At 40.9% G+C, this 22,824-nt stretch overlaps 1 protein-coding gene across 1 annotated transcript in view; it reads right to left on the minus strand.

The window, feature by feature from the left end:
* The window catches only part of dlgap2a (discs, large (Drosophila) homolog-associated protein 2a), a 431,171-nt gene that overhangs the window by 33,162 nt on the left and 375,185 nt on the right, over window positions 1-22,824 (minus strand). The window contains exons 12-13 of the mRNA XM_017707804.2: window positions 12,850-13,002; window positions 9,546-9,784 (exon numbers count right to left, since the gene is read on the minus strand). Of these exons, the coding sequence (XP_017563293.1) occupies window positions 9,546-9,784; window positions 12,850-13,002 (392 nt within the window). The remainder of the gene's footprint in view (window positions 1-9,545; window positions 9,785-12,849; window positions 13,003-22,824) is intronic.

Genomic DNA, 22,824 nt, shown 5'->3' on the forward strand with positions numbered 1-22,824 from the left:
CGAAAGACATGAAAAATTTATATTTATTCTGTCACCACCAGACTATCGATTCTCCAAGGTAGACATTCACCTTGAGAACAAAAAGCTTCTCTGACATCATCATCATCCCTGCAGAGGATGATGATTTTGAAGGGTGCTTCTTCTAAGCACTGGCCTGGTAATGCCTCAGGGGAAATAGCTCTCCAAGACAGGCTCTTCTGTTTTAATTTCTCTCTGTCTGTGCTCTATGTGTCAAGTAGAGTGGTAGATCAAAATAGACAGATCTGGACTGGCTGTATTGAACAGAGCTACTGCTGCACTGGTATCAAGATTTACCTGACATTGTTGGACCTCTTAAACTTTGCATGTAACCCACAATTACAACTCTATTATTGTAATTCAGTGTACAGTACTGGGCGAAAATCACAAAAGATCCTTCGTTTATTTAATTTCCAGTCAAAAAGGCCATTAAGCTCAAGTCATTCTTTTCCCAGGAGATATTTCTGAGGAGATTAGATATAAGATAATGCACTTGTGATAAAAAAAAATACGTGAAAAAACAGGAGTTTCCAAACTTTAAACTCCAGAGAATATGGGACTCCTAACAACCACCTGGAAGACCTGGTAGATTAACAGCACTTAAAGCTTTCATCTTTGAGAGAGAGGAGAAAATCAAGCTGCTTCAGATCTGAAAACATCGACAGGTGTTTCTGTCCATCCTTCCACTGTGAGAAGATGACTCAGCACTATGGGTCTGAAAGGATGTGTAGCTGACAAGAAGCCTTCAGGGCCCTCCAGAGCTCAAGTGTGTGGGATTACTTGGATTGTGAGAAGCAGAAAGTGCAACTAACTTCTAAGACTGAACTTTAAAGCTGTGAAAAATTAGATTTCTTTGAGAAACTGAAAGAGAGTCTCCTGAAACAATCGGAAGCTGTAATAAAGGTGAAGAGTGGACACAATATATACTAAAGAAAATAATACTATATGTAGTTGTTCAGGCTTTTCTGTTAAATCTGCGTTTATTGTTATTTCCTGAAGCTGAACAATGAATAACGTATTAGCTATTTTAAATGTAAATAGAATAAATGAAGGGTGGTCTTTTGGGCATTCATACTTTTTTTCTGAGAGTACACTCTGAGTGCCCCTCTTGTATCAAAATCAATGGATATTATATTATCTAAGTTGTACTGACTCAACACACCCCGTCTCATCTCCAGGCTTTTTATTTTATTGCTCTCTTTTAAAATATTCGGTTATGAAAAGATACAAATCCGTACATTTCCACAGGGAAAAACTTATTTAAGATGCACATTTGGACCTTAAAGTTTGGACTTGAGTTTATAAACACAGCTAGAACTTTGTGGCGTGAAGCGAGAAGGTGGACGCATATGCTGACATACGTGACTTTAATTAGGGGCAAATCCAGGGTCATAGTCACAACGGTCCAGGGTCAAACAGCCAACAAGGAGAGAAGGAGGAACAGACATGACAAAACAGGATCAACAAACAAAGGAGGCTGGAAGAAACAAACACCAAATGATATCAAACACTTCAAACTGTACAACCAGAACAATAAACAAAGACCAACACAGACCAAGGCAAACACAGGGCTTATATTCACGAGGGCTAACAAGAGATCACAAGACACAGGTGGGAACAATCAGGGGCAGAGTAACCAAAACAAGGGGCTGGACTAGGAAACCAAAACAAACACACATGGGCTAAACCAAAACATGAACACATGGACAGGACTGGGAGGGGCCAATCGTGACAAGCTTCTTTTGGCTGAGTATTTTTGGATGGCGGTTCACTCTTAATCTAGCAGTCACACTGATTTGTGTAAAAAGTCCAGAAACAGTGCTGTGTCTGATACACTTGTACCACCAACACACGCACTACCATGCCACTATCGCTGCTGTGATGAGCCACAACCCAAATAACATCTACAGAACAGTAGCCTTGTGGTCAGAAACTGACCAATGATAAATGAGCAGATTGCGATAAACTGTGCAACAATTGAAGGACTACAGACTGTAATTGTATACCGCTAAGGTAGGTACACCTCATAGAGTGGATGGTGTGAAAGTACATTAGGAAACTAGATTAGTAGATAATTTTCATTGATAATGAAGCCAAATTGAAGCCAGGTGTGTCCAGATAGAACTTGAATGACCAAGAATCCAAGAATTTGTAGTCATGAATTTAATGCTCCTTACTAGGCTAGTATTATACAGACAACATATAGCCTATAGCTTTTGTACTGATACACATTGCAAGTGTAAAACACCTTGTTAATACAAAGTAAACCCTTAATTGGGTGCAGTTAAAGGCAAGCCTGCATTATTTTGAACTTGCTTACATTGATTGGGTATTGAATGCATGTAGTAAAGCAACAAAATCATAAACTGTGCAACTCTACAGCTTCCTGCAGTGATTTGAAGGGTTGTCTATGTAAGTCTGTATACTGTAGTGCAAAAAATGCTATATTAGCAAATTAAATTATTTTAAATCCAGTCAATATAGCTAATATTTCTCAATTCAAGATTACTGCAAGATTGTTGGAAGATTATTTAACTTATTTTCCTTGTTTTAAGCAGATTCTTTAGAAGAAACAAAACAATCTGCCAATATAGTAAGACAATGTGACTTCAAATGTGAGAAAAATCATTGAAAGCATCTAGAAATCAGTTAAATAATGTAATAACAAGCTTACAATAATGTCAGGATAAAAAATACTGGCTATATTGACTAGATTTAAGATAATTTAACTTGTCAAAATACCATTTTTCACAGTGTGGTCCACAAATTCTGGTATTTTAGTGGCAATATGTTATTGCTAATATCAGCCATACAGAATGCAGTCCAATCTGGGAAAGACTATAATCCAATACCTTCTGTCACCATCGTTCATTATCTCAACTGCTCTCTCATCTCAATTGCTCTCTTTCTGTCTGGCTGTGTCTGAAATAGTATACTGTGTACTGTATACTGCATCAGTATTTCCCTGTTGTCGGAACAAAACCTCATATCTCCATGTTTGTCGTTTTTCAGTTTTTGACATAATTTGAAACTGGCTGTTGTTCTTTATATTGTGTGTAAATTACAATGAATGGACAACAAGAAACGGCCCAAAATTACTTGGTAAAAATTCTGGTTCCATTGACTTACATTAAAAATGAAGTATGTTTTTTCCTTCTCCTGTAAAGTTAGCATTTTGAAGATATAAGGTTTTGCTCCGACAGCAGCAATGCTGTTCTTCATTAAGCTGTGTGCTGTATTACAGGACAGGGGTGCGACTAGCCTGCCAACATCTGGGACTGAGCCAATCAGAACCATCTCAACACAAACCCCTTTTCTTCACAGCCCCCCCAACCACTAGCCACTTGCTAGCCACTTTTCTGCATGTACATTTGTACTTTATTTAAGTGATGGACTTGTGTGACTTTGAAAAGACACCCCATACCACGATAGATGGCAGGATGTTGTTTTCTACCCAACTCCAAAGCCACAAATAAATGTTAAAAGATCTCAGCTTTGGATTCATCTGTGTGGTAAACCTGTGTGGCTTCCAAACACACCTGTTTTCCTCTGTTTGCGAGTCATTTCATTTATACAGGAAGATTCACTCCAAATATTCCCGTGTAACCCCTGTTAGGATGAAGCAATCCAAACCAGACAAATACACTACATACCTTGACATATGTGTAATCGATTGCATTACATGCGATGCTGGAAGTGATCTCCGTTTTCTGCCAGACACATGAAGGTTTATGGGGGGTATGCACCCGGAAGTTGCAAACGGAGGCTCCTGTTCAGCATCTACCTCATCGCTCCAAGGCTTCACATACTGAGGAGCACATTGCATGTTGTTGTGTTCAGATTGCTTCGACCTAGAGAGAGTTATTACAGAATATTCAGGGCCTCTTTTAAATGAATCTCCCTGTATTACATTGGCAGTTTGAGCTATTTTGACTGAATAATAAGTTCAATATGGTCAGGTCAGGGTTCTGTGGAGGCCACTGAAGTCCCTCCATACCAAACTTGTCAAACCATGTGTTGAACTGAATTGCAAAGCAAAATGACCATGCAGCGAATTCATCACACATACAGGCCCGAAGCAGCACTGAACAAAGGAACAGCATGTGAAGACCTACTGTGGATTACTTTGAGCCATGCTTGGCTCTCCAGCTCATCTGCATATCCAGTGAGTCCTCACAGAAGCCCTAGCTGGGGTGTTTAGTTGTTCATGCTGCCATAATTAGCCACATTTGGATGTCACATTATGCACTACTGTGCAGAAATAGGGACTGGAGTCAGCAAGCTGACTGACTTACAACTTGACACGGACTCTGAGTCAGAATTCTATCGAGTTTCGAATAATGAGACATACGTTATAAAAAAACTTCAGACAGAGTTTTTATTTGATGGACGTATGCAATAAATGTAAAGTTAAACCCGTTAAAATCCCAGGCTTATTACATACTAAAGCTTATTATTCTGTACAAGGACTAAAAGTGGATAATAAAACTTTGGGCCCGCCAGTGGGCCATGGCCATTTAAAGGGTTAAAGGAAAGTGGAAACAAGCTAGGTTGCTCCAAAGCTACTGTAACTTACGTTGTCAGCTAATCTAGCTGATGTTTTAGTAAATTACAGATCATACTCTCTTAAAACTTGACTAGATTTCACATGAATTGACTTCAGAATGTCTCCAGCCAGCTAGTGAGTTTGGCCAATAATCGATTACCTCTGCATTCATGTGAAAAGCAAGCCAGGATTAGCAGTCCTAGCTCAGGGGTTCTCTACCGTTTCTACCCCAAATATTTGCAATTACAAAGTATAGGGACCCACAGGGCAGCACGGTGGCATGGTGGGTAGTGCTGTCGCCTCACAGCAAGGAGGGCCTGGGTTCAATTCCCCAGCCGGGTGACCAGGGTCCTCTCTGTGTGGGTTTCCTCTGGTTTCCTCCCACAGTCCAAAGACATGCAGTCAGGCCAATTGGATGTGCTAAATTGCCCCTAGGTGTGAGTGTCTGTCTGCCCTGTGTTGGACTGGCGACCTGTCCAGGGTGTATCCTGCCTTCCGCCCGCAACCCTGACGGAGAAGCAGCTTTTTTTTTTTTTTAGTTTTTAAATACAATGCCGACGTGCTGCTAGAAGAGGAACATTGATGAATTCCCTCGTTTCATCATAGACTGCTTCCTGCCTGCAGCCAGAGTTCATTTAGAAGCGGACCAAGACCCGTGGGTTTTTAACGGACCACAGTTCAGCAGGTCTGCTACAGACCCTGATATGGGTGAAGTGTTCATAGATGTCAAAATGGAGCGAACTAAAGAAAAAGTCTGGTAGGTCCACGCCAAACAAGGCAGGTGTGAAAGCACCCTGAGAAACATCCCCATCACTGGCTCACTAACTGTCTGCATCTCGCAGCTAGGTTGTCTCAAATTGCAGTCTTTATCTGTACATGTATTGGTTACAATTTGAAAACAATGGTTTCTCGATTCTTAGTTATTAAGTTAATATTTTTTTCTATTTATGTTTTCATGACTTAAAGTAACTTCACCGGTCCTACGAACTACTGCCTCGCCAGAATTCAGGCCTGCAAACCATTACAGGGTGCTCTTCTAATTTTACAGGCCCACCTAACCAGCTATGAATTGATTCTAACATCATTTAGTGACTTCATTTGGCTGCATCTGCTTGTTCGACAACAGAATTCTTAATTCTGAGCAAAGACGAGCAAACGTGCCTCCTACCGTTTCATGATTTTATGAAGTGGGTGTTAGTGGAAAGCTGCATCTGAACAGTGCTGGGTGTCATGGTGATGAAACAGTGAGGAAGCAAACACACACCTACACACACACACACACACACAAAGTGTTATTATTGTGTGAGTCTGCTTTATTCCATCACTGGCTTGACATTTCAGATGGCACAGAGAGATGGCATCACTCATGCCAAACCCGCCCTGAGCCAGAGAGAGAGAGAGAGAGAGAGAGAGAGAGAGAGAGAGAGAGAGAGCACAGTGTGGACTGAATCAAATTGAGTGAGCGTGAGATCGAAAGAGGGGCTAGAGGTGGAGAATATAAAGCAGAGAGTTTGGTAGAAACTATCAAAGGAAGGAGGACGAGAATGAGTGAGTTTGGCAGCAGGAGGACGAGAAAGCGAGAGAGCTCATTCAGGGAAGCGGAGAGAGTCTGAGTTGAATCTTAATTAATGGATTGCGGTACGATGAGTCACTGCAAGATATTTTTAGAAAGAGCAACAATGCAGGAGGCGTGACTGTGTGTGTGTGTACACTGACCCACAGTGTTTTGACTGAGTGGACTTCAAAGATTTGACCGTATGTGTCAGCACACCTGGAGCCATATTAGAGGAACTTCCTCTCTTCCATCTCAAATTAGGAAATCGTAATTCACTCAGTCAAGGTCAATAATCAACTGTTATGTCTATGACTAGCGATGTTTATGTCTCGCCCTCAGCCGGGATGAACGCATGATTGAAATGATGTAAACAAATATGTGAGTTAGCCAGACATCTAGCAGACACTCAACATGAGAGACAGGATAAGCATGTTTTCAACAAACAACAATATCTTAAGAGTTCTTGGGCAGCAAAGAATACTAGCATTACTGCCTGAGCAGGGATTTGAACCCCAGGCTCCAGCATACAAGAGACAGATGTTTTGAATAAATAGTCGTTATCTTTGATAGTTCTACCATGTAGTGTTTATTAACCAAAAGAATATTAATCTTCCCACTGTAAGATAGGCCTTAGCTTGCATGGGAACTTGGATACTGGAGTGCCCTTTTAACAAAAGAGGCCTCTAGAAGTTTGGGAGAATCTGCCAATGCAGGTGTGTGAGAACGAAGGAGCTGTTCTTGAACAGCTTGATAAGAACTAGACTCTGGACTAGGTGAATTTACAATGTGATCAGTCAAAAGCTAATGCCCTTGGGAGAGTGGAACATCCTGGTACAGCCAAGATAAGATATTTTTAAAAAAACATATATCATGTATGTTTGGCAATAAAGGTTCCCAAGGAAAGGGAGGGGTGATTGCTTGATCACCCCAACCAGGATATAAAACTGGGTATTTTGTGATGGTCTTTGCATTGTGGTTGTCTGGGAACCATCTTGCCACTCAGGCTCAATAAAGGCCTTTTCCTTCCTTCTGCAAGAACTCAGCGACTGAAGTCCCTTTTACTTTGCTCTTTTACACCTAGACATTGTTTCTTATATTGCTAGAAGAAGTTATACTGCAGTTAGCTCTTAAGGAAACAGCATTAGAACACGCTAGGAGAACCCATCTTCTGTCAAGGGGACCTTGGGCACAGAATAGAGGCCCTTAGGCCCGACACAAGGCTGTGACGTTACCCACTACACTGATACTATGAATTGCAAAGAGGTCTTTAAGAGCTCCACAGAGCCCACCTCAAATCCCTATTTTTTGGTTTAGAAAGTTTAGCACCCCTTACTAGTGTTTGTCTGGTTGTCGTTCAAAACATCTGCAATCTTTAGTGCTTTATTGATGGGATTTCCAGTGCTGTGGTGATGCATGACCTCAATGGGTCAGAGTTATAGGAGCATTGTAAATGAAAAGGACAGAGTTTACAGGCTGAAAAATAAATGGGAAACCTTGCTACACTCAACATTAGGGGTTTAACAATACTGAAGCTGAAACTGAAACCGCAATACAAACATCCACAGTCTCGAATGCCACCTTCCAGAACCATGATATCCCCTTCCAACCTCAACCTGCTGCCACCGCTGCTGGTGCAGCCTTCTGAGCTCTCATTACATTTTAAATGTGAAACTTTTAAACTGAAATACAGAGTAAACAAACAGGTTACCAACAGCCATGTTGGAGGATGTGATGGAATAAGGAGGCCAATGGTACACACATCTTTTGGAAATGTAGTAAACTGTACTCTTTTTGGGAAAACGTATACGGTGTGGTTAAAGACGTTTTGGGTCATTCAGTCCCCAAAGAATGCATAATTATGCACCTTGGACATATAGATGAACATGTTATGGATAATTATAAATATTTGACAAGAATGCTTCTGACAGCCAGCAAAAAAACAATAACGTGAAATAAAATTTAACCCCCTCAACAGAATAGTGGGTGGAAATTATAAGACAAGTCTATATACTAGAAAAAATAGCTTATCAACTTCGATTGAGGGAAAACGTATTTGCTGAAAATGGTGGTGAAAGTGGTGAAAATGGACAACACATGACACCATAAGGAACAAACAGACATAAATGCAAGGATATTGTATCTTTAAACATGATCCTTGGATAAAAGCTTTGTAAGAGACTTTTCCCTCTTTTTTTTGTTTTGCTTCCGTTCCCCCTCTTTTTTCCTGCCGTCATCCTGTCTGTGATGTTTCTTCGTTGTATACGTCTTGCGTAAAAAAAAACTCAATAAAAACTCAAGTAAAAAAAAATCATGTAACAAAACAAATTTTTCATTTTACAATTAACACAATAAAATATGCAAATCATGAAACTGTTTCAATTGAGGGCAAGCTGTACACCCCCCCCCCCATTAACTGAACCATAGCTAAAAAATCAAGGCCCACCTTTCAGTATAAAAGCCCTCCCTGGTTGGCAATTGGTTCTGTCATATATTAGCACTGATTTCACATGTTTTTGAAACATTAATGTGGTATTCAGTTTCAAGTGGTTCCTCATTCAAAGAAAAAGGATTTTTTTGTATGACTGGAAATAGCTGCTCAGATGTCTGCTGAGCGGATAGGCTTTCCCATGTAAGTCCCGTGTAAGTGCTTCTTTTGTAATGCCCTCACCCACTTCACCTCACCACTTGAAAGTCCGTCACAGCTATTTTATAGAAGTAGGAAGAGGGGACAGTAAGGAGCACTGGGAACACACTTTAGTGCACTAGCCAGTCAAACTTTGCGATGCAAAAACTTATTTTAAGAATTTAGAATATAACTTAGATGACACTCTGTGAATAAATGCTTTGACTCTAATTTTGTTAGCTGTGTCATTTTTAGCATGTCATGTACAACAGAGCATAACAGAGTATAGCAATCATGTATAACAGACGGAGTAGTTTGCAAACCCAAAACTCAGCGAACTGAATGCTATAGCTTTCACATGTTGCACATTTAAAGTAGTTTACTGCTATTGCTAATAAACAGCTTTGCCCATCGTTATTTTTGGGTTTGAAAGGGGAAATACGTCAAGTTGAAATGATTTCTGGGCTCGTTCATGTACACTTAACCCATTGTGCTGCCAAGAGCTCATTTAATAAACTTCACCTGAGCTAATAATGTAATGGAACCGGCCTTAAGGTGGTGCCAGAGATTTCTTGGAAGAAAATAATGAGGTCAATTGGACAAGGGCACATAAAACTGGTACTGAAATGGATGATAGGACTTTGGAGTTACTTCTGAGGGGATACTAAAGAGCGATGAAGCTTGTGAAACCCAAACTTACCCATAAGCTGTATTTCCAGGGCAAAGGCTGAGCTGATCCTGAAATGAATGGCCAGGAAAACCACAATTACTGTACAAATGAAATGTGTGTTTCTGTGACTAACCTGTATCCCTATAGAGGATCTGGGTGTTTTCAGGTACTCCTCAGCTTTGGACACCAGTACCGCTTTGTCGCAGGTCATCACGGAGCTGTGGCTGTCGGTGGACGGGTGTCTCTTTCCTGCCATCGCCATGGCTGCTGCTTCCATGGCAATTGTGACTGCCTTGGCGCTGTCCAAGCTGTCTGTGGAGTTGTAGAGAGCTCGGCCTAAACCTAGCCCCAGGCCCTCCGAGCCCCACAAACCTGGGCCGCCGGACAACAGGACAGGAAAAAATAAAGAGTGATGTCATAATACAAAAAGAAAATACAGTCAACGGTTTTTAAAATAGGACCATAATAGCTCATAATGGAAACAAAAAGATCCAAATACTGTGATGTCATATTAGAAGAATATAAAGTGAGGTTGTATTTGCTCATAATAGGAGAACATGATAAAAAGGAACGGCATAATTGCTCATAACAGGAGAATAGAATACAAAACCATTTCCAAAAAAGTTGGGATGCTGGGCAAAATGTAAATAAAAACAAAATGCAATGATGTGCAGATAATATAAACCCTATATTTAATTGAAAATAGTACAAAGACCCATTTGCCCATTTTGAATTTGATGGCAACAACACGTTCCAAAAAAGTTGTCAATAAAAGGCTGGTAAAGTTGTGTAATTCTAAATAAAAATCTGGTGGTTAATTGGCAACTGGTCAGTAACATGATTGGGTAGGAAAAAGAGCATTTCAGAGAGTCTGAGTCTTTCAGAAGTAAAGATGAGGAGGGGTCCACCACTCAAGAATAACATTTCACAACATAAAATTGCAAAGACCTTTTGTTTTTCATCATCTACAGTATATAATATCATTAAAAGATTCAGAGAATCTTGAGAAATCTCTGAATGCAAGGGAAAAGGCCAAAAACCAGTATTAGCTGGCCTTGATCTTTGGGCCCTCAGGCAGCACTACATTAAAAACAGACATGATTCTGTAGTGGAAATCACTGCATGGACTCAGAAACACTTTGAAAACCACTGTCTGTGACCACAGTTCATCACTGCTCCCACAAATGCAAGTTAAGACTTTGGACTGAGGGGAAGTGCCCTGTGGTCCACTGTGTCCTCCGGGCAAAAGACCACTCAGCTTGTTATCAGCGCACAGTTCAAAAGCCAGTATTCACGATGGTATAGGGTGCATTAGCGCACACGGCATGGGTGACGTGCACATCTGTGAAGGCAACATTAATGGTGAACGATATATATACAGGATTTGCTGCCATCCAGACGATGTCTTTTTCAAGGAAGGCTTTGCTTATTTCAGCAAGACAATGTCAAACCACATTCTGCATGTATTACAGCACCATTGCTCCATATTAAAAGAGTCCAGGTGCTAAACTGGCCTGTCTGCAGCCCAGACCTGCCATCCCTGAAAAGGTTTGGCATATTATGAAATGAAAAATAAGACGAAGGAGAACCCAAACAGCTGAAATCCTACATCAACAAGTACGGGAAAACATATCACTTTCAAAACTACAGCAGTGTCTCCTCAGTTCCCAAATGCTTATAGAGTGTTGTTAAAAGAAGAGTTGATGAAACACAGTGGTCAACATGCCCCCATCCCTACTTTTTTGGAACGTGTTGTTGGCATCAAATTCAAAATGGGCATGTATTTTTGAAAAAACTATAAAATTTCTCTTTGATTTCTATTTGATATGCTGTCTTTATAGCATTTTCCTTTATAAATATGGTTTGCACATCATTGCATTTTGGTTTTATTTACATTCCACACAGCGTCCCCACTTTTTTGGAAATGGGGTTATAAAATGAAGGCAGTGATGTCATAAGAGAAGATTTAACATAGTGATCTCATAACATAATAATATAGACTGAGGGCATAGCAGCTCTTAACAAAAGAGCACAATAAAAAGGAAGGCAGTCATGTCATAATAGGAGAAGAAAATGCGTTGATGCCATAATAGATTAGAAAAATTCTAATATTTTTATGGCATTAAAATAGTAGGAAGTGAGGTTGCAATAGTACAACTGATGCGTAAGAGAAGAACAGAATGCAGGTTAAGGCAGTGAGGTCATAGATTTGTTGGTCAGTACCACTGAGATCCAATGCTTAAGTTCAATGCAAAATTACATTTAGAATTACAGTAGTCCACATATTATCATGCTGAATTTGTCAGCTTCTATTCCATTTATCTTTGTCACAGGTCAACTCTATTGTCCAGATTTTGTTTGGGTGACAGATTTAGGACTTATTTGGAAAGGTGATTAGCAACACTAGAGATGACAGTGAGGCCAAAATATGAAGGAATATAGGTGAAGAGGTCAAGACAGAATAAGCAAAAGCAGGACCAGAGTTGAAGTTGTGTTACAGTGTGAGAATAGAAAACAACCAGAAAATTGTGATGGAAACTATGGAGCAGTATTTCAGACAAAATCAAATAAGACCGATCCACCAGACCAGCTTAGTCTGATTAAAATGTTAGCTTGTCAAAATTAAACACACAGTTTTCTGCATTAACCTCAGATAAAGTCCACTGGCAAAGTTTGTTTAGTACCCGAGGTTTGCTTCTTTAATTTTGCACTAAAGCTACAAAGCTAATGTAGCTAACAAACACTGCATTCTGCTTTCTACTGATTTTAAGTCAACGCCTGACATTACTGCTCAAAGGTTTAGAATAACTTGTCAAACTGAACCAATATTTATTCATTTCTTTATTATTTCTTTCACGTATAATAATACATTATACAATCTATATTGAGATACTATAAAATGTAGATGCCAAAATGTATTTTTAGATGTTTTATAAATATTTTGGAACCAATAATAAGAAACTATTAAATGACAAATCATAAACTGCAGTTTTCTGTTTACAGTCATTCCCGTCATGTTTTTACATTTAGTCATCACTTTTGAAATGTTGGTCATTCTGGACATTAATTTTATTACAATAATTCTTGATGTTCTACAGTTATGTTCATCATTCTGGAAACATCTAACAGCTCTTCATTTTTAACATGTATGGCACCTCATGGAACTGACTTCTAACTGACCCACTCACTCATGTTTAGCAGGCAGAAGGGGGCAGCAATAGCCCCACAAGGGGGCAGCAATAGCCATCAAATTTTTAAGAGTGGTGCTTAGCATCAGTGACACTGTGTGGCCTTGTGTTTATATCTTTCAATTTATTATTTAAAAACTCACAAATTATGTTACATTCAAATCTTTTTTTTTTTATTGTAAACAATGATTCCAGACTTTTGAACTGTATTGTAAGTGAACCAGATGGTCAGTGTGTGGTGCTGCTGACCTCCTCTGGCCAGACGGCCCTCGTGGTAGGCATCCTGTGTCGACTCGGTGCTGCTCTGTGCCGTGATGGAGATGAGGGGTTTGGAGGTGCTGCGAGGGGGCACGGGAGGGGGCGTCCGCTTATAGGTGGGAGTGCTGGGGGTGTAGGTGACCGCTAGGTAGGAGAGACAGGGGGAGATACAGAGAGAAACAAACGGTCAGAGTTTTTTTTTCAATTTGAACAGATAATTAAGTAAACATTATAAGAGCTGCTTTATAATATCAGCATTTACACAATCATTTGGGAATATACACTGAGCACCCACTTTATTTGGTACACCTAGCTAGTAAAAGGTTGGACCCCCATTTGCCTTCAGAACTGCCTTAATTCTTTGTGGCGCACTTTCAACAAGGTGTTGGAAACGTTCCTCAGAGATTTTGGTTGGTTATTTGAGTTCCGTTGCCTTTCTATCATCTGGAACCAGTCTCCCCATTCTCCTCTGACCTCTCACATCTCTTTTTCGGACCATTCTCTGTAATCCTAGAGATGGTTGTGTCGTGAAAATCCCAGTAGATCAGCAGTTTCTGAAATACTCAGACCAGCCCGTCTGGCACCAACAACTACGCCACGTTCAAAGTCACTTAAACCACCTTTCTTCCCCGTTCTGATGCTCGGTCTGCACTTCAGCAAGTTGTCTTTACCACCTCTACATGCCTAAATGCACTGAGTTGCGGCCGTGTGATTGGCTGAGTAGCTATTTGTGTTAACATGCAACCGAACAGGTGGACCTAATAAAGTTGCAGGTGAGTGTATTTCAAATGCAATGTTCCACTCATTGGCCACATTATTGGAAAAAATCTACCTTGTACTTCCACTTACTGTCAACTTTATGAGGTTCACCCACCATAAACAGAACTGCATAAATATCTGAGACCACGTTTCATTTATTTAATGTCAAGTTATTCATGTTTAACATCAGGAAAAAAGCAGGAAACATAAATTTAACAGAAAAGTACACAGACGTTTTGACAACCAAGTTCAGTCTTCAATGTTGGTTGCACTTTATGCTTTTAGATCTGAAGGAAGAGTAAAGATTTAAACACTGTTTATCTGACAAGGACAGCTGGTGGTCTACCAGCTCTTGTATGGTTGTTAAGAGTCCTATTTCCCCCATGTTTCATACGCATATTTTTATTTGACTTTTGACTTCTACTTAAATAAATGAAGGGTGTTCTCTGAAATTTGCACAGTTCTGTACAATGAATGCAAACATTTACTAGAAAATTCCTGATGTTCATAGTATTAAAGCACAAAATAACAAACTTGGCAAGAAACTTTTACCCACACACCCAAAACCAGCACTTTTAAATGAAGCATGACACGTGAGTGTCACTGCATTAAAGGAGTTGCTGAGAAAGTGTGGAACTGTGTGAAACTGTAAGCTTTGAAATATACTTCCCTCTTCTGGTGTAAGTGTGAGTCTATGTGAGCGTGTGATGAAGACTGCTGACAGTTATCTCCACTCGTCCTGCTCTGGTGATGAGCGAGGGATTAGCCTCCAAACTCTTTCTTTCAAGTGCAAATGAAAGCGCTCCTCTAATCCAGCCAGATGGACCACTAAATGGCTTTTTTCGGGCTTGATCGGCCCGCTGTCGCCTTTTTAAATGGAACTCTTTGTCAGACAAGCAGACTGGAGGGTGTTAGCAGTAGAAATTCCTCCTCCTTCAGCTCAGCGGAGAGAGAGGTGAGTGGTGAGGGTGAAGGTGTGCCCACTCACTGACCTTTCCTGAAGGACTTCATTAGAGACAGGGCCTTTTGTTCAGCTGCAGTTCTGACATAGTCGTAATTAATATATAGTTAATAAAGCTGCAGTGAAGTTTCATGCAAGACTAGCAGTGACTACAGCTGTCCGTGTTGGTTTATTAGAGGCAGTTAAAACTGGAAGTTTTTTCCTGTACAATTAATCCCTGTCCAACTTAACCCATGAGTCTTTGTCCCCGGAGTGACTGGGCTTGGCTATGATGGTCATATTTAAAACATATCATCCACTGGCGACATTTGAGGGAGTTCTCACTGTATAAGTGTTGTCCTTTTGAGGCCCGGATCACGGATGTACCAAGCTAGTGTGATGCCTTCAATTTGCTGTGCATTGTGAATGATTCACTTGTAAGATGCAACAGAAGCCAAGAATGACGAGAAACACACAGACCTTTAATTTGGTGTTTTCAAACTCCAGGTTTGGAGCCGCTGCACTGTATAGTTTAGTGTTTCTCTCTGCTGTTCACACCTCGTTCAGCTCAAGAAGGGATTAATTAGCTAATAATATCAGGTGTTTTAACCAGGAAACCACAACAATGCAGCACAGGGGTTGCAGGACTGGAGCTAGTAAACTTGCGAAATCATGTCTGTTTAAACACAATGTAGTTTTCGTTAAATATCAGACTGAATGTAGATAGATAGATAGATAGATAGACAGACAGACAGACAGACAGACAGAGAGATAGATAGATAGATAGATAGATAGACAGTAATAGTAATAAGGGTGTAAACGATATAACAGGAAGAATAAATATAAAAAGATCCTATCTACAGGCAAATATGCAAATAGAAAAATACAACAATCTGTAATAATATCTATCACCTGAGATAAAAGATGCAGTGCAGTAATGACTGTACAACAAGGCACAGGTAACGGCATATAATGACCACACTGAATGAATAAAAATGCACAGATATTGGTACCAAAATAAAGTGTCCAGATGTGCAAGATAAGGTATGCAGAAAGTGCAATATGTACAGTAAGGTGTCCAGATGTGCAGATGGATAAAAAGAAACATAAGATTAAGCCTGAGATATAAGACCTATGATTTGTGATTTATGAGATTCAGATTCAGTCCTCATCTCTCCTCTTCCCTCTTCTCTCTTCTCTTCTGGACCCCTGGGAAGAGCTGAAAAACCTGATGGCCGTGGGGACAAAGGGTCTCCTGAATCTGTCGGTTGAACAGCTCTGTGACAGCAACCTGCCACTAAACATGCTCCTCCTGTCCATGATGATGGTGCGCAGTGGGTGGCCATCCTCCTTTCTTAATGATGAGCAGTTTGTATAATGTCCTTCTCTCGGCCACCTTGACCACAGAGTCCGGTTCCACACCGACCACTGACCCCGCTTGTTTGACCAACTTGTCCAGTCTCATCTCGTCTCTCTGTTTCATGCCTTCTCCCCAGCACACCACAGCATAAAAAGACAGCTGGCAACAATGTTCTGATAGAACTTCTGCAGGAACTTCCTACAGATGTTAAAGAACCTCCTCAGGAAGTAGAGCCGGCTTTGCCCCTTCCTATACAGGATGTCTGTGTTGGCTGACCAGTCTAACGTATCATCCAGTTGCAGACCGAGATACCTGTAGATCATTACCCTCTCGACGTCATCCCCCTCAGTAGAGATTGGCTGTGTGGGCGGCCTATCCCTGCGAAAGTCCACCACCATCTCCTTGGTCTTGGCGGTGTTCAGAAGCAGGTTGTTCCCACAGCACCACTCCACAAAGTCCTTCACCAGGGTCTTGTACACCTCCTCCTGCCCCCCCCTTACACAAGCCACAATGGCAGCGTCATCCGAAAACATCTGCATGTGGCACGTCTCAGAGTTGTACTGAAAGTCTGAGGTGTACAATGTGAAGAGAAAGGGAGAAAGTAGTCCCATCTGGTGCTCCTGTGCTGCTGACTACAGTCTCTGATGTACTGTCCTTCAGCCTGACATACTGAGATCTGCCAGGTGTGAGACCAGGTGTAGATCCACTTGCATCCTAACTAGCTTGTCTCTCAGTTGGAGGGGCTAAATGCTATTAAAGCCACTGGAAAAATCTAAGAACATGACTCTTACAGCGCAACCACCCATGTCCAGATAAGAGTGGACCCGATGGAGAAACTACAGCATGGCATCCTCCACTCCCACTTTCTCCCTGTAGGCGAATTGCAGGGGGTCGGTTGCATGTCGAACCTGGGGTCTGAGAAGGTGTAGAAGAAGGCGCTCCAGTATCTTCATGACATGATGTTAGAGCAACTGGCCTGAAGTCATTGAGCTCACTGGGTTGCCCCCCTCTTGGGTACTGGAATGAGGCATGATGTCTTCCACAGTGTGGGAACCCTCCCCACACGCAGACTCAAGTTGAAGATGTGCTGAAGGGGTGCCCCCAGCTCACCAGCACAGGACTTAAGTCGTCGAGGACATACTTTGTCCGGACCAGCTGCCTTTCTTGTGTGGAGTTTCCTCAACTCATCTCTAACCTGATCTGCAGCAAAGATGTGCAGAGGGGGAGGGGAGGCTTTAGCAGTGCTGCAGATCAGATCTAATGTGTTAATGTGTGAAGAGGGGAGAGAGGGGGCTGTGATGTCTGTGCTGTCAGCCTGTGGGAGGGGTGCATGAATATCAATAGAAGAAGATGAGGTGTTGATGTCCAGGCAGGCAGAGACTGAATTGCTAGGAGCTGAGAAGAGGGAAGGTGTGGAGGTGCCCGCAGTACATACAGGTGCTGAGGAGATCTGAACAGGACAGTCAAACCGGTTATAGAAGACATAGAACTCATTGTCTCTCTCTCTCTGCGTCACCATTTATCACACTGCCCATGCTCTGCTTACAGCTTGTAATGGTCTTCATATCATTCAATACCTCCCTCATGTTATTCTCCCATAACTTCTGCTCCACCTTCATCCTGTAGGACTCCTTGGCTTCTCACAATTGGACTTTCAGCTCCCTCTGGACGTTCCTAAGCTCATCATGGTTATTGTCTTTAAAGGCTCTCTTCTTCTTGTTCAGCAGGCCTTTGACATTGCTGGTTACCCAGGGCTTGTTATTAGCAAAGCAGTGAACAGTTTTCACAGGAACAACAATGTCCATGCAAAAGTTCACGTAGTCCGTCATGCAGTGTGTAATCCCCTTAATGTCCTCCCTATATGGCTCCTGCAGTACACTCTATTCTATTGACTTGAAACAATCCCTAAGAGCTGCTTCGGCTTCAGGAGACCATTTCCTGAAGGAGCATGTGGTTACAGGTGGTCTTCGAACATGGGGTTTGTACTGAGGCTGCAGGTAGACAAGATTGTGGTCAGATTTTGTGGGGTGTGGTGGTGTATGCATCCTTCACATTGGCGGAAAGGAGATCAATTGTCCTCTTCTTCCTAATGGGGCAGTCTACATACTGGTAAAAAAACACACTGCTTAAGTAGCTTAAGTTTCTCCATTCAAACGCCATTGAAATCTCCAGAAACAGAGAGTAAAGTTATACTGACTGTTTGCTGCAACATTAGGGGGACGACGTTTATCTCTCAGTTGTTAACATTAGCTAAAGTTTTCTAAAGGCTAGCATTGTTTACATCTGTGTTAATTAGCTGATGTCTATGATGAGTTTTTTTCTCCTCTTTCTGCAACACCATGGGATCCTTCACCCACCCTGATGTGAAGAGCTGGTGGGCTTCTGTGCCCTCAGGGAGAGGGGTTGTATATGAGCTCAATATAAATGCCAGGAGAACATAAGTTTGATAGCTTTTCTGCCAGTTTAAGCGGGAGCAGGAGTTCAGGGAAAGCTGTATAAGGATCAGATTTTATTGACTTTGTCGAGGTAACATTTTTTCTCTTCCAAAGTAAGGTGAGTAATTTAAGCCATCTTCCACCTCTATCTACAGTTTTGCGGTCTCCACGACACTAGGGGCAGCCTGCATTCTGATGCAATGAGTTTTCATGAAGAGGTCCGGCAAAGGACTGTACAAATATCTGAGACCACTATGGGTCTGACTCTGCTATGGGTTACTGCAAGGAATTGTATTTTGGTGTACTGGACACAACCGTTCATGAAACCCATGATCGATTTCAGGCAAGTGACATGGAAAGCCTAATCGCTTTGAACATCATTCTCAGATGTCCGATCTAGGCCTAGATAATGTCAGTACTCTCTTCAAATTGCTCCTGACCACACCAACGAGCAGCGCGAATCATGCAAACGGAACTATTCCTGCTTGCGCCGATTGAAGACTTACACAAGAAACTCTATGAGTCAATACAGTTTGACATTGCAGGGCTGAACATTGAGCGGCCCATTTATATGGACTTAGTAAAAACAGCCAATGCATCTGATGTCGTCACCAGAGGGTGCCGCTTTGCACTTCACTAAGGGAGGACAATGTTTACACTTATACATAAAAATATAAAAATATAGGTTATTTGCTAAACGTTTTATAGTATACTTGACTGAGATGGCTTGCCCCATTACATAAGTCTTAAATGTCACCCATGGGATCATCTATGTGCTACTGTGTTTCCTATCACTGTATAAAAGAAGCTCCATGCTGCCTTTATTGTTGAGCATGTGCACACATTCAAACCCCAATTCACATCAGTAATGTGTTTATTATTGACTAAAAGGCGAATGACATGTGTAGTATGTTTCTATTCATGTGTTCGCTTGCTCAAGATGCTAAACCTGCTTAATTAGATCAAATGTTTTAAAGCTACACTATGTAAAATTTTTAAATGAAATGTTTTAAATAAATGATCAAATTAAAATGTTAAAATTGATGTTAGAATGTTAAAAAAGATGCAGTATTATTAAAAAGATTAAAATATGGTGGGCATGCACTGCTGTGAGTCATGTTAATGCTTCTTTACGCTTTACCACCACCTGTACGGGCTGAAAAAGGTGTCTGTCTCAGTATTTAGGTCTGAAAAGCAAAATCAACATTATATTCATGAAGATATGATGACTATAGTAGATGGTTAGCTCACTTCCTCAGAAGACACACCTTTCACCAAGATTTGACTGAGTTCTCTTTAAATTAAACGCGCTTGGAATAATCAGATTCATCTGTTTGGGGAAGGGGTCTGAAGCACCACCCACACTACAAAATTTTGGTGTAGCCCTAACTGTTTGATTGATTGCTAATGCATGTGTTGTAAGCTTCATCAATTTATTATGACACATTCAAACAAAGTGGTTTGCTGGTCATTCAAAACTTGGTCGTCTAAGACTTTAAATTCAACTCACTGGTATTTCACTGGTAACCAGTACAGTGATGCAAGTACAAGGATAATGCTCTCCCTTTTCTCTGCATACCTTTTTGGGCCAGCTATAGACTTGACTCAACAGCTTCCCAAGTGCAGTGAGTTTACATTTACATTTACGGCATTTGGCTGACGCTCTTATCCAGAGCGACTTACAATTTGATCGTTTTACACAGGTAGACCAAGGTGGTGTTAGGAGTCTTGCTTGTTACAATAACAACTTTTTCCAGGTCTTTAAAAGGCAGGATGCTTTATGTTTTGCTATAGTCCTGAGTTGAAAGAAATTACCTCACACAACAGTGTTTATTTTCTTCATACACTTAAGCGCAGAATCATAGATAGACAAAGACTTTTTTAAGTGGTTATGTACATTGGACGATAATGGCATCAGATCATCAACTGTAGCTCTGGCCGAATCAGAAAGTTCTCCCAAAAAACAGAAATGAGGTGCAGAGAACCATTTTTGCCTGGTTCAAGCAGGAAGTAGAGCTGTGGGCCATCTGCATAATAGTGGTAGGAGATTTTGTACTTCTAAAGGTTTACACAATACAGCATGTATAAAAAGAAGAAAATAGGACCCAGGATAGAGTCCTGAGGTACGCCACAAGTAATAGGTGTTGAGGAGGAGGAAAATAGGTGCTGTGGAAGAGGAAAAATGACCCGTCTTGACAGAAAAAGTTCTATTTTCCAGAAAAGAGGCAAAGCACTTCAGTGCAATACCCTATGACACTTCAGGCAGCCCAACAAAATGGTGTGTTCGCACTAAGACTGCACCAAGGTCTAAAAGAATTAAAACAACACACTTTACATACCTTAAGAAAAGCAGACTCAATACTGTGGTGTGCTCTTAAACCTGACTGAAATGTATCTGGGATATTATGTAGGCTTAAAACTGAAGACATAAAAACATTTGACAAGAAAGGTAACTTAGAAATTGGTCAACAAACGTAAAACAAATTTACAAAAGACCTTATTAACATGTCAAATAAACAGACCTATACCACATTTTTATGCTAGCTTAATTGTGTCATAATAGTTAATTAATTGGTAAGAAGCAGAACTAAAAATAAAACCTTAACATCTCTAAGCTGGTCATGTCAAACTACACAAACTATGGAGCCAAAAGCATTTAACCACCTAGCTTTAATCAGATCTGTTCACAAGAAGAAGATAACTCCTGGCACCAAACCAGATGGTTTTAAACAGATCTCGGATCTGAGATCAGTTCACTTTAAAAAACCAACGTGGCATCAAAACTAGCTAGCTTAAAACTGATCTAAGATAAGTTCACGACAAAGAACAGAACACCCACCATCAAATCACCTAGTCCTAAGCAAATTTCTTGAGTCCCCATTAAGAACAGATCTCAGATCAGTACCTTCAAATCCACAGGCCAAGGCCCAGCAGGCCAAATCTGGGCTATTAGATTGCCACTGTTTATAGAAAATTGGAATTAGTTTTCAAAGAACAAAGAAGGCAGTGAGGACAAAGAGAGAAAAAGTTGAGGCTGCTGAAGAAATAGATGTTACTGCCAAAAGAATCATGCAATAGGGAGTCGTAAGTCCAGCCAATCTCCACTGAATTGCACTCCTTCCAGCATTCATCTGTTAACACGCATCATTACAAAGAGTGTGAGAGGAAAAAAGAGTGAGAAAGTGAGGCAGAGGGACATGGAGAGAGTCTTGATTTATTCTCTTTTTCAGTAAAGGAGGGATTCAGTGAACTCAGGTCATTTTAAATTTTGAAATGGAAAATGCAGAACTGATGAATAGCACTGAAGGAGGTGTTCAGGGACACACCAGCGTCTAACTGAGGCCAAGACGACTCAATCCGCTAAGCGTCATGCTGCCGCAGGACTACCACCAATCCCTGTGTTTGATATTTGTCAGTTGATTGGTTTCTATTGATCTATTTTAATAGAAAGGTTTGGTATGCAAAAGTCATTTCTGGCTGAATTATGTCTATTCAAATGCACTGCTTTTGCCAGAGTTTGTAGGCACCTGCTCATCCAGTCTTTCTTCTGAAATCAAGGACATTACTAGGGTTACAAGGGAAGTAAGGGTTTTCTAGGAACAGCGCTGTGGGGATTTGTCTGCATTCAGCCACAAGAGCATTAGTGAGGTATGTCGGGTGACAGGTCAAGTTCTTTCACACCAAACTCAGCAAATGATTTGTTTATGGACTTTTTGTGCATGGTGAAAACGCTAAAACAGAAATAGGCCTTCGCCAAACTGCTAGCAGATTGTTATGAACACACAATTCAATTTCCATTCTCTGAAACAAAGGGGCCCAAACCATTAAAACTGCCCAGTTAACACTATGCATTTGGGCACTGTTACTCTTTGGCTATACTCTTGAGTTGAAGGAAGTTACCTCACACAACATTATTACTGTTTTCTTCACAAACCTAAGAGCAGAATCATAAATAGACAAAGATTTTTTAAAGTGGTTATGTACATTGAATGATAACAGCACCAGACCACTAGCTCTGGTTGAATCAGAAAACTCTCTCAAACAATCAGAAACGACATGCATTTTCACCCGATTATACCTCGGAAAGATGCACACAATACAGCATGTATAAAGAGAAGAAAATAGGACCCAGGGTAGAGCCCTGAGGTACTCCATGAGTAATAGCTGTTGAGGATGAGAAAAATAGCTGATGCGGAAGAGGAAAAATGACCCGTCTTGACAGAAAAAGTTCTATTTTTCAGATAAGAGGCAAACCACTTCAGCGCAGTACCCTAGATGCCAACACCACACTTCAGGCAGTCCAACAAGATGGTGTGATCAACAATGTCAAGGACTGCATTCATGTCTGAAAGAACTGAAACATGTTTTATGCTTTATTTATCTTAATTTTATTTGAATATTTGTTTATTTACTTTTAGCCATGTGTTTTACTATGTGTAGACAGAACTGTGTGATAAGCAGTGAGCAAGAAA

This window comes from Pygocentrus nattereri, chromosome 10 (genome assembly GCF_015220715.1).
Source record: "Pygocentrus nattereri isolate fPygNat1 chromosome 10, fPygNat1.pri, whole genome shotgun sequence".
Classification (NCBI taxonomy): domain Eukaryota; kingdom Metazoa; phylum Chordata; class Actinopteri; order Characiformes; family Serrasalmidae; genus Pygocentrus; species Pygocentrus nattereri.